General features: G+C 42.8%; 1 protein-coding gene across 15 annotated transcripts in view; it reads left to right on the top strand.

The window, feature by feature from the left end:
• elna (elastin a) overlaps window positions 1-12,320 on the top strand; it is a 61,521-nt gene that overhangs the window by 42,241 nt on the left and 6,960 nt on the right. For 11 of the 15 annotated variants that reach the window (XM_031573349.2, XM_031573337.2, XM_031573335.2 and 8 more), the window contains 25 exons: window positions 40-90; window positions 248-391; window positions 2,731-2,781; window positions 2,939-3,061; window positions 4,068-4,100; window positions 4,232-4,318; window positions 4,654-4,686; window positions 4,789-4,866; window positions 5,128-5,160; window positions 5,466-5,495; window positions 5,585-5,662; window positions 6,174-6,212; window positions 6,554-6,634; window positions 7,076-7,108; window positions 8,005-8,058; window positions 8,383-8,544; window positions 8,641-8,673; window positions 8,963-9,073; window positions 9,508-9,573; window positions 9,682-9,714; window positions 9,850-9,897; window positions 10,324-10,356; window positions 10,714-10,818; window positions 11,096-11,137; window positions 11,809-11,850. In XM_031573349.2, the coding sequence (XP_031429209.1) occupies window positions 40-90; window positions 248-391; window positions 2,731-2,781; window positions 2,939-3,061; window positions 4,068-4,100; window positions 4,232-4,318; window positions 4,654-4,686; window positions 4,789-4,866; window positions 5,128-5,160; window positions 5,466-5,495; window positions 5,585-5,662; window positions 6,174-6,212; window positions 6,554-6,634; window positions 7,076-7,108; window positions 8,005-8,058; window positions 8,383-8,544; window positions 8,641-8,673; window positions 8,963-9,073; window positions 9,508-9,573; window positions 9,682-9,714; window positions 9,850-9,897; window positions 10,324-10,356; window positions 10,714-10,818; window positions 11,096-11,137; window positions 11,809-11,850 (1,623 nt within the window). The remainder of the gene's footprint in view (window positions 1-39; window positions 91-247; window positions 392-2,730; window positions 2,782-2,938; window positions 3,062-4,067; window positions 4,101-4,231; window positions 4,319-4,653; window positions 4,687-4,788; window positions 4,867-5,127; window positions 5,161-5,465; window positions 5,496-5,584; window positions 5,663-6,173; window positions 6,213-6,553; window positions 6,635-7,075; window positions 7,109-8,004; window positions 8,059-8,382; window positions 8,545-8,640; window positions 8,674-8,962; window positions 9,074-9,507; window positions 9,574-9,681; window positions 9,715-9,849; window positions 9,898-10,323; window positions 10,357-10,713; window positions 10,819-11,095; window positions 11,138-11,808; window positions 11,851-12,320) is intronic. The other 4 variants (XM_031573341.2, XM_031573343.2, XM_031573342.2 and 1 more) reach the window with 3 other exon arrangements.

Below are 12,320 nucleotides of genomic sequence, written 5' to 3' on the forward strand. Positions count from 1 at the left end.
TGAACTGCCATTGCTGTTTCATCTGCCTTTAATCTACAGGAGCAGGAACATACGGTGCTGCACAAGCACAGGCCAAAGCTGCTAAATATGGTAATTAGGGATTTTGTGTCATTTTAATCCTATTGGAAATGTAACTGGGAATCAAGTATCAAGACCATTTCAACCCTTCCCCACCAGTGATCCCCTCGTATCAGAGGTCCACTGTACACGTTAAGGTGCTGAAGTGGTGTGCTCTCTTATCCTGTAGGTGCTGCTGGTGGTCTGGGTGGTGCAGGCTCAGTCCCTGGAGCAGGAGGTGCCTACCCTGGAGCTGGAGGTGCTTACCCTGGAGCAGGAGGTGCTTACCCTGGAGCAGGAGGTGCCTACCCTGGAGCAGTCCCTGGTGCTGGAGGTCAGATCATTTAGTAATGCAGTCATTGCTCTATCCCCAACTAGTCTTCTTACTGAGTTGCTTTTAAATATGTAGTAAACTCTGTACGTAAGGGATAACGGCCGCCGAGGTGTCCCGTTACTCAGACCGAGGCAAAGAACTCCACAACGCAAAGACGTTTCCTCCACCAAGACCATTGATTATGTATAACAGGACATCTCAATGCATGCATGAATTGGCCTTAAAGGGAACATTTTGTTCTGTTTAAAAAAGAAGGCAGTCTGTGAAGTTTGCAGTTCTACTTTGTTTAGTCACCGACCAGGATAACGTGGGGTAGGGGTGGGGGAAAAAATCGATTCTTCGATTTCTCTTGATTCTCTCTAGAAGGATTCTGTCTCGATTCAGAAAAGTTCATAATCGATTTTTTTTTATAATAATTTCTATAAAAACATTTTTACATCCATTTTGTGTTGAAATGCAAGCTGCATCGATTATTGCATTGTTCATAGAAAGTCATAATTGTGACAAGAAAAAGCTTTTTCTCTATAAAAAAAATACAGAAGGTAATTAATCTGTTGATTTTCTTTAATTATCAAACACAAAGTAGGAAGTGATTAGCAACCTCTGAGGAGCAAACTCAAATGTTTTAAAAATTGAGATGCATCGATAATCGTTTAATCGGTTTAGAATTGATAATCGATAATCGGTTTAGAATCGAATCGTTGACCTCTGAAACGGAATCGAATCGAATTGTGAGGTGCCAAGAGATTCCCACCCCTAACGTGGGGTAGTTTGCTTGGTTACAGTCAGGGGCGGCGCCAGGGGGGGGCTAGGGGGTGCTCTAGCTCCCCCTGGATTAGCCATAGCACCCCCATAGCACCCCCAAGAAAATAATGGTTTATTTATTATTGTTATTTAATTTCATTCTGCGTTATTTATTGTGTGATAATAATATTTCACTCACAAAAGAAAATAATAACAGATTGAAATTAACAGATTGTTTTAGACACAGAGCAATCATTCTGTCATAACCTTTGACCCAATTTTCACGTCGCACGCGTGAAAGTTGACGTTACTGGACAGTTGAAGGAAAAAGCGAGCTAGTGCCTGGTAGTTTCAAGTTAACATCAATAATGCATCGGTTTTTGCTACCTAAATGTCCACGTTTGGAAGAACGATTAAAAAAACGAGAGTGACGTAGAAGAAGAAGAAATGCCAGGGGTATCTGGTGTGGATTCTTAAGGAGAGGAACGTTGTGGTCAAGGAGGTCAACCCTCCACCACTACTGAGGGTGCTAACCATTGTGCTAGCAGCATCAGTGACATTAGCATGAACGCTCAGGATGGTCCGAGAAGACCAAAACTCCCAAAATATCCACCTCGCATGTTTGGAGTCCAACAAAGGAGTTTTTGTAAAAGCTGGTTGGAACAATTTGCGTGGTTGGAGTACAATGTAACTAAGGTATTGTTTGCTGTATAACATTAATGAAAGCTGTCTGATCTGTTGCATGCTTTGATTGCCCTGTGTCGCTAAAGACTCGTTTCTGTTGATTAGCAGCGAAGATGCCCTTTTTTTGCCGAAGATTTGAACTTTTTGCCTTTTTCCTCTTTTTTGTAATTTTTTTGGAGCCGCCTTAAAAAAACAGAGACTCTTTAGCCTAGGGCAAGCAGTCTGTCTGTGTGCTATACATAAGGTTCTATGTGATTATTGATGATTGTGAACTGAAATAATATATACCTTTTAAACGCATTTCTGACTCCTTGACTGTTTTAATTAATTTCACTCTGTCTGACATGGTAGTGGTCACCTGGCGCCCAACTTTAACCCTCACTACCAGACGTTTTTTAAAGTAAGTTAAGTATCTGGGATTGCGGACTCTATAACATGCTGTATGCCTTTTGTCAGTGACCGTCGCGGATGTGGGCGTCCGTCGGAAGTAGCCTAGATAATGATAATAATAATAAAATCGGTTTGTTTAGCGCTTTTCATGGACCCCAAAGACGCTTCAGAGAGCAACCATGTAAACACATGATAGACGATATGGTGGGGAGTTGTTGTAGTAGTAGAGAACCATGTGACACACAGGCCATCACCCTCATTTCATAGCACCCTCGCTAAAACGCCGAGCTCCCCCATAGCACCTGCAGAAAAAAATGTCTGGCGCCGCCACTGGTTACAGTTGATTCCACTGTTGCTAAGCGCGACTCCTTTAGCTTAGTAACTATTTCTGAGTGTTGTCACTAAGAGAGCTTTGCAATGAACTATCACACAAGTATAGACTGTATTTTACTATATGAATGTGTATTTTGCTTTCTCTCTGTTGAACTGCCATTGCTGTTTCATCTGCCTTTAATCTACAGGAGCAGGAACATACGGTGCTGCACAAGCACAGGCCAAAGCTGCTAAATATGGTAATTAGGGATTTTGTGTCATTTTGAGCCTATTGGAAATGTAACTGGGAATCAAGTATCAAGACCATTTCAACCCTTCCCCACCAGTGATCCCCTCATATCAGAGGTCCACTGTACACGTTAAGGTGCTGAAGTGGTGTGCTTTCTTATCCTGTAGGTGCTGCTGGTGGTCTGGGTGGTGCAGGCTCAGTCCCTGGAGCAGGAGGTGCTTACCCTGGAGCCGGAGGTGCTTACCCTCGTGCTGGAGGTGCCTACCCTGGAGCAGTCCCTGGTGCTGGAGGTCAGATCATTTAGTAATGCAGTCATTGCGCTATCCTCAACTAGTCTTCTTACTGAGTTGCTTTTGAATATGTAGTAAACTCTGTACGTGAGGGATAACGGCCGCCGAGGTGTCCCGTTACTCAGACCAAGGTGAAGAACTCCACAACACAAAGCAGTTTCCTCCACCAAGACCATTAATTATGTATAACAGGACATCTCAATGCATGCTTGAATCGGCCTTAAAGGGAACATTTGGTTCTGTTTAAAAAAGAAGGCAACCTGTGAACTTTGCAGTACTAATTTGTTTAGTCATGGATCAGGGTAACGTGGGGTAGTTTGATTGGTTACAGTTGATTCCACTGTTGCTAAGCGTGACTCCTTTAGCTTGGTAACTGTTTCTGATTCTATGGCCCAAATCACACCTAGGCTTTTTTTTTCCAAGAACATGGTTTGGTGAGAACCCTGGCTAAGTTAACTCAGAGTTGTTTTGCTAGGAGAATGGAGCCATAGGGCTCTTCTATTAGAGGTTTACCACTTGCTCTGATTGAACTTAGCCAGGTTGGTCACTAAACCACATTCTTGGAATACCCCCCAGGTATTAACATTCGTTCTGGGAGATCTGATCACAAGTGGACTGCTATCTCTAGCCAGCTCGCTCTTTCTCCAGATAACATGTTATTCAACCATGGGATACATTGTGTTTACACCACTTGGCAAAATGAGAGAATTTGTTTATTTTGTTCATTCATTAGCTTGCCTGACTACACACTTACTGTAGTAGCCTCTTTCCATGGGCGGCATTTCAATCAACCGTTTCAAAAGTTTCCAGAGCACTGATAAAGAACAGTGATTCAACTTTTAGACATAAGTGTCCTGTTATAGAGAATTAATGGTCACCTGCCTGTTAATCAGAAAAGAGAATTTCTCGTCTCCCAGATATAAATATTTATAATGCACTACGAGTACATGCTTTAAGTTAAATGCTAATGTTATTGATTCCAACTTTATGTTCACTTCTTTTATAGCCTATGGAGCTGGTGCGAAACCACCCAAATATGGTAAATAATCAGACAACTAATCAAACATGGCCATTCTTGAATATATTATGGGATGATATTGCTGTTGGTGGCTGAATGGTCCGTGGTAGCTCCTGAAGCGTGAGGGCAGTGTCTGTATTTGTTCTCCTTAGGTGGTGCTGGACTGGTCCCAGGTGGTGCTGGTGTAGTGGGTGGAACTGGAGGTATACCTGGAACTGGAGTTGTACCTGGAGCTGGAGGTATATAAATCTAGTGGGGGGGATGAGTTTGTGGGGAAAGTAGTTTTCTTCAGATACCCTGACATACACCTAGAATTATACACAAAAACTCATGGTCATGTATTCACTTCATCACACACACACACAGACAAACACACACACACACACACACACACACACACACACACACACACACACACACACACACACACACACACACAGAGACACACAGAGACACACAGAGACACACAGAGACACACACACACACACACACACACACACTTGCTCTTTGTATGGTGATAGTTGCTGTAATGATTTGGCAACCAAAATGATCTACTGCATCTGTGTCTATCCAGGATATCCAGGAGGAGTCAAACCTCCTAAATATGGTGAATATCCTTTCCCATCTAATGAGGACACAGAGGACAGGGCCATTATTAAATAACGTCCCCTCTTCGGTGTCTTCATAAATATGTGGTGTCTTGTGTTAGGAGCTGGAGCTGGAGCTGGAGCTGGAGCTGGAGTCGTACCAGGGGTAGGGCAAGGAGTAGCACCAGGGGCCGGAGGAGGTACGTGAATTAAGAATAATCCCAATTTTAACGTCTAGGCCTTTTCTTTTTACCTGTGCCATCACATCCCATTAAATACATTACAGATGGCGGCATACTTAAGCGAGTGCTGATACTTATACTGATGAATATACAACACCAATCGGTTCTCGTCTCTTAGTTCCACTATCCATTCTCTGAAGAACAGAGGACACGTAGTAAAGTGGTTGAGCATGACATGCAAAAGACAGTCAATGACCAAAGTGTCTCTTTCTATTTCAGCATATCCAGGTGGTGCCAAGCCTCCTAAATATGGTGAGAATATTTTATGAGTTTGACATTTCATGATTCAGAAATATTAGCAAAAGCGTTTTGGCCAGACATTCTAATGGTGTTTGGCATTGTTTTGAATAAATGTTTTGGTGTACCAGGTTGGCAACCAAGTTGGGTGCCGGGGGCACTTCGTTGGGCAGGAGGTAGTTAGAAATTAAACATTGGGATTGAAAGTCACCACATGAGACGAGGGATTGCACAGGATGTGAAAGGATGTGTTAGTGCAACTACGTGTTTTCAGGCTGATGAGAGCTTATTTCATTGTATTTCTCTCTTTTGTTTTCCAGGGTATCCTGCGGCCACCAATCCTCTCTACGGTACTACTTTTCGATTAATTTACGCCGCCTTCTCTGCATATTAAGAATGCTTTTTGTTTGAAATAGCTGAATGCTAACTGTGTTTCTAGGTGCGGGTGGTGGGGTGCCCGGTGGGTATGGCCAGGTGCCCGGTGCTTACCCAGGTGGTGCGTATGCAGGGCCAGGGGGTAAGTTAGCATCGTGAATGACACATCTGGACTAACAACAAAAAATAGAAAAAAGCCTGAAAATAGCTCTGGCGTTTCACCAGCTCTAATGACACCCCCTTAGCGAGGAAACCTCTTAAGCAGTATAAACAAACCTATAGCTGATCTTTTCCTTTTTCGCAGTCACCGTATTCAGTCCCAGCGCTAGCCAATGTAGCACATGTGTGGATTATGATGTCAGGGTGAAAAGTGCTTTGCCATGTATAAAAGTTCTTTCCAGTTCACGTGGGACACGGCCAAATGCAACTTAGCGCTAAATCAAAATGTCAGTGAAACTACTCTTGGCAAGTGGGCGCCACATTTCTAACTGTAAATATTTTAAATTAAGAGGACAGGTCTTGAGCGATGTATGTTTGAAATGGTAGATCCTGTTTGGTAATGTGACGTGGTAATGATGCCTTATTCTTTGATATGTGAACGAGGGCTGTTTGTGGCGTGCTACCATGATTGACAGGCACATTTGTCCTTACAGGCTATGGTGCAGGGCCTGGCGCTAAACCTCCAAAGTATGGTATGATCATTACTCCTCTAAGTAAATCACTCACAGGGATCACAAAGTAGTCTTATGCTAAGTCGTGTCATTACACTGCTCACAAATGACAGGTCAACTGTTAAAAGTGAAAGTTAAGTATACAATGCCAATTTGACACAATTCAAGTAAAGCTTGCATGAGACATTGAGAGGTTTTGCCACTATAGGAGGTTCCTAACCAATAGCACGAAGAATTTACCGTCTCCTGTTTAGAATTTTAAAAAAGTTACTGTAAGTTATAATCTTGATAATGTCCCTGTATTGTGACGTGTCCATACTCTATGATGTGTGCATTGACTGTAAAGACCTGCTGTGCCATAGGTGTGGCAGGAGGGGCAGGAGGCGTCCCAGGGGCTGGAAGCGTGACAGGGCTGGGCGGGGTGCCGGGAGCAGGGGCTGGAGGTCTGTCAGCAGCTCCTTATAAAGTCTTTATGTCCGCATAGCAACAAATGGAAAGTCAAGCTGCGTGATGTTGCATGGCTTTAAAACAGACCATTTTGAATAACCTGTGTAAATAATAAGATAAATTGTGTAAATGGAGTGTCAGATGGCCAACAAAGAGAGGGGGTGGGGAATGCTGGCTGCTTTACAAAATGATCTTGATGAAAATGATGATGAAATCTTTCTGTCAAGTATGGAGGAATACCCAGAGGAAATTATTTCCTGTTAAGTTAAAACATCAATCTTTAAAAAAAAAAAAAAACATTTACATAGTCTTTCATGTTATTAGTTGCTACTAACATTTCAGGCAGAAGTATCCTTGATATGGGCCAACAAAAACATTTGACATCAGTGTGTTTTGGACTCGTTAAGCAATTATGCCTGTTGTTATTTTTTCTATAGGGTATCCAGCTGGCGCTAAAGCTCTTAAGTATGGTGAGTATTCCCTACAGTTTATTCATATGGTAGTCAAATATGTCCCAACTCCACAATTTCGATATATTTTATATATATTCACAAGACTAGATATAACAAATGTTTTACGTCATTCACAATGACTGACAATGTTTTAAAAAAAAAAAAACAGAATCACAATACTTTTTTGATATGTAAACTTAAATAAAACAAGATTGTCATTCATCACATTGTGAATACAATAAACTGTGAACTGTTTGGTTAAAACATGATTTGGAAAAATGATGCTGTATATATAATGCCTTTATGCTGTAATCCATTTTTTCCAAAATGGCTTATGCTCATGTGGTGACAGTTTATATAGCAAAGGGTGTATCCATTCCAGACCAAATTTTCTGGCCTTAAATCATTGTGCATGTCAAATATTTACTCAACTGTTGATTGGAAATGTTGTCTGCTCTTTTCAGCAAATGACATAATGAATTTCAAATAACCCAGCTCAAGTCTTGTCTTTATCACTGCCTTTGTAGCCAGCCATAGCCCAACTCAACTAGAATTAAATTAAAATAAATATCTTAAAGGCACATATATCTTCCTGGTGAAAGATTGTTGATACCTAAATTCAACAGCCAAATACATCCCTCCCTTCAGTGCTCCCGAAGCAACTCTCTTGATTGGCCGGAATAGTGCAGTGCTCTGTCCCATTTACAGAGCCTGGACTGTGTATGAGCACATGAGGTTTCTTTTAGGTACTCACACAACTGACAGTTAGAGGGCCGTGAGGAGAAAATTAGCAGAATTGAACAAAAAGTGCGTTGGGTTGTGATCGAGGGCAGCACCATGAAACACTGTAAAACACTGCAGGGTCACTTCACCGCAGGGCTGGGAACGTGACATTCCTGCTTGTTTGTTCACAGGTGCAGCTGGCGCGGGTGCAGGGCCTGGGGCAGTGCCAGGAGGCGGGTATGGAGGTGAGGAGACCGGCTCTGCACATACTCCACACAGCACACTGCGTTCACACGCCTCGGTGCAGAGATGGCCTTGTCACTTTACAGTCTGTGAAAATATCCCAGACCAATACACAGGAAATGGCTCAGTGTAACCCATGTGCACGGCAGGCATTGTGTCCTCCCCAGTCTGACTTAAAGCCCATTTAGCAGTAAACCTTTTTCCAACTTGATCATAAGAATGCAAACATTGCAAGTCATTTAAAAGTATTGAAACACGAAAGAATCATCCCTACAGGTCTACACAGGAGAACCCACTGAATAGCTTATGATTTCTCTTTGTCACAGTGCCAGGGGCCGGCTATGGGGTACCTGGAGGTGCAGGCGCAGGCTATGGGGTACCTGGAGGTGCAGGCGCAGGCTATGGGGTACCTGGAGGTGCAGGCGCAGGCTATGGGGTACCCGGCGGTGCAGGGGCAGGCTATGGGGTACCTGGCGGTGGATATGGAGGTGAGTCAGGGAGTCTGTTTGAAAGTCCATGAGTTATGAAGCGGTTCCACATGAGGAGTGTTTCAAAGAGCTATAAACACAAATATCTTTTTTTAGGTTATGGAGCTGGAGCTAAACCACCCAAATATGGCAAGTTTTGAATTTATATATTATCAAAAGTATTTTTTTTACAGACATCCTGTTAAATGAGTATGAAGTCAACTTGGAATATATCCTGAGTTTATCATTATCAAGATACATTAACTGGCTAAAATGTGTACATCTTTGATAACGTATGGATTAAAAGAAGAGAAATGTGCACATTTACTTAAAAAAAACACATTGTGAGACACCACAGTGCTGTGTGGATGGTTCTCTTTATGCTACACTGAAGTAGCCATGGCATTATTGACATATGCTATACTGCCTCTATGTACAGGTGTGAATGGCGGTGCCGGGACAGCCCCTGGAGCAGGTGTAGTGGGTGGGGCAGGAGCAGTACCAGGGGCAGGAACTGGGCTAGTACCTGGAGGTAAACCACCCAAATACGGTGAGATATTCTGACTTTTTCTTAGTGCATTGTATTCAAGCAGAATGTTATCCTTTAACAGTTAGGGCTCTGTAAATCAAATCAAATCAAACTTTATTTGTACGGCGTATTTCATACAAGGAAGTAACACAATGCGCCTCACAGTAGGAAAGAAAAGGGGGGGGGGGGGGGGTTTACAAACACTTGTAAAAAAAAAAAAAAAAAAAAAAAAAAAAACACAGATTTTCAAGAGATAAATGAATAAAATAAAATAAACGTACTAACCGCACTGGCACCGTAAAGGACTACTCAGCACGGTCATCGTCAAACTAAGCTGCTGGGGGGGGGGGGGGGGGAGGTAGGTAGGTGTAAAGCAACATAAAGCATCCATATTTCTAGGAAAATGACTATACTAAAAGCCTTGGCTAAACATTATGGCCGAATAACCTCTACAGGTGTCCCAGGAGGGGTAGGAGCAGGACTGGGAGGAACTGGAACTGGAACTGGAGCTGGAGCTGGAGGTCAGTGGTTCTCTATCATGTGAAGAAATGTACCATCGTACTGCACACAACTAAGAATGGATGTATAACACTGCTTAAGGCATAGCTAATCTGTTGGTTGTACTGCAGGCTACCCAGGAGGTGTGAAACCGCCAAAATATGGTAAGAATCTGTCAAGAATTTTAACGAGATCTGAGCACGGTTACTGACACATTGAACACATTATCTTAAAGGTTCGAGTTTACTGTGCTTCACCAAGATCACTAATAAATAACGGCATTTTTTCTTTTTTCATAGGTCCAGTTCCCGGAGGTGTGGCGGTGCCAGGTGCTGGTGCAGGAACAGGTGCAGTGCCAGGGGGGGGGGGGAGTGGGTACAGTGCCTGGGGGGTGAGGGCAGTGGGCTGGAATTCCACCCCTCTGCTGCAGTATTCATTGTTAAATTGTTATTATTAAGACCATGTTAAATTCTGCTGCACAGTTCAAAGCTGGGTAGAACAGTGAAGTTGCTGTTTGGAGCAGAAGGAATCAGCAGATGACAGTGCAATCTTCCTAGTGTATGCCCATACAACATTTAGTTTCTCATTGGAGATTTAGTATGGAAGAGTTTTTAAGTTTTCAATAAATGTTCATTTGACCTAACCAATAATCTGTAATGCATGAAATCACCTTGAAATTCGTCAGGGTTTCCCCCCCAAAACAATTAGTGGTGTAGAGTTGTAGATATAGATTGTAATTACCTAGATATGACATCACTTTCCAATGTCCACAGGATATCTGGGTGGGGTAAAAGGTCCTAAATATGGTATGAGAGCTCCCAACTTGTCGCTTATGCCTGCAGCCTAAGCAGAAAGCTTTGCTGCATGCACCCAAGCAGTTTTACTTAAAAAAATAAAAAATAAAAAAAATGTTAAAACATCGACAGACACATAAACAAAGCAGAATGGCAGCTTTCAGCAGCATGTTTCTGCTTTGAGAGATTTATAAGAGTTTGCTCAAGTATATGGAGAGCAAGATAAGTTCCTTTTGTGCCAAACAAAAAGAGAAATTGATGGAATTCTTTGATATGCAAAGACAGATCATCCATCACTCATTTGTCTCAAGCCAAGTACAGATACTTTAGTAGTTGGGCAGTGTTGCATTCAAATGTGATGTGTTGCAGGAGTGCCCCCTGGTACTGGGATCAAAGGCACTGGTGTGCCAGGGGCCACAGCTGGTACAGGTGTGGGTTTCATACCCGGAGGTACCGGAGTGCCACCTATTCCAGGTAAGCCACGTAAATTCTATTAATTCTATATGTCTCAGAATTATCCAAGCATGGATAAAGACTTGACAATAAGTAATGTTCAACATGTACTATGATGTCATGTATAACAATCATCATCCTTGGTGGAGTTTGGCAGTACTTTCTCTCAAACAAACTGTAGCTTAGAATTGTCCTTAAGTCTGTATTCATCTGGGCATCGACAAAAGAATGCACAGCAAAGCCACAAGCACAACATCACTGCAGCAGGACATGCAAATACTCCTTTCTTTTTGTACAGCAAAGGGATCAACTCTACTACCTGGAGGAGCCACTTTCCCAGGTACAGTCATCCTATCCATCCTGTCCATCAGAGTTGCAAGCGATTGATGTACCTCAATGGTTATCTCTTTGCAAAAAATACTGTTTTCAATATTCTAAATAGAACCCTGTGTGGTCAAATGTAGAAGGTTAAATGTCTCAGTTTGTCGGCTACACCCCACAGAGCATCTCCAGAAAGTCTTGCCATGTGCTTTGGGGGGCTGTTAGAGTGATGTGTTGTGACAGGAAATGCCCTAGGTGTATTCAGGTGCTCACCCGGAGGAAGGCCCAGGGGCTCTTAAAGGCATCTCTTCTGCTGCAGCCATCTGGATGGGAATGGCCCATGGCCCAGGCTTGAGCATCTTTATGGCTTTCACTGCTGCTGTCTGTCTAATGATGCTGAACCGCAGAAGCCTGGGAGACCGCAGCTACTTGTCCCTCCAATCATTATTTCAAATACTCCTCAAATACCCCCCCCCCATCCCTACCCTACCCCTCCAGTTGCCAGCTTGCCACATATTTCTGCTGCCCCTCCTTGGCCAAATCTGGCATAGGAAGTCAATAGCGTTTGTAGCTAAGCCTCTGCTAATGCTTAGTCATCTGTGCGCCCACCCAAAAGCTGTTTGCCTCTGTGCTGCGTCTCTTTGTCGACTGCAAAGGATGAACCTGGTGGAACCTGTTGTTTTTTGGCAGGACCGACGGCTAATGCCACAGCGGGCCAGGTCCCAGGACCCAGTAAGACATACTGTGTTGCATGTGAACTGTTTTAAACATGTTCTTAGATCTGCCGTAGAGTTAGACCTAATATCTTCTAATCACTTGATCTTTCCACACTAACTCTAATGCTTTCCTTTCTGCATTGCTCTCTGCTATGTTGTTATGCTGGTAGCCTGCATTGGTCATAAGCAAAACATTTTGAATGGACATTCATTTTTTATGTGTACACACACGTCTTGTGGAAATATTGGCATGTAGTGAGTATGCCTGTGAGGATTCTTTCAACCAAACTGAAGCACAATAACTAGTCTGTGACCTGATATTCTGTATAAAAAATTGGATCACACCTTGTCACACTGTCTAATTCTCTGTATTATGATTGTATGTGTGGTGGGTATTAACTGTGATTTCACCAAAAGACTTTCTCATTAACTTTGTAGCTGTTAAAATACTGTATTAGCACCGTATTCTCAATCTAACTGCTAACA

This window comes from Clupea harengus, chromosome 9, assembly GCF_900700415.2.
Source record: "Clupea harengus chromosome 9, Ch_v2.0.2, whole genome shotgun sequence".
Lineage (NCBI taxonomy): Eukaryota > Metazoa > Chordata > Actinopteri > Clupeiformes > Clupeidae > Clupea > Clupea harengus.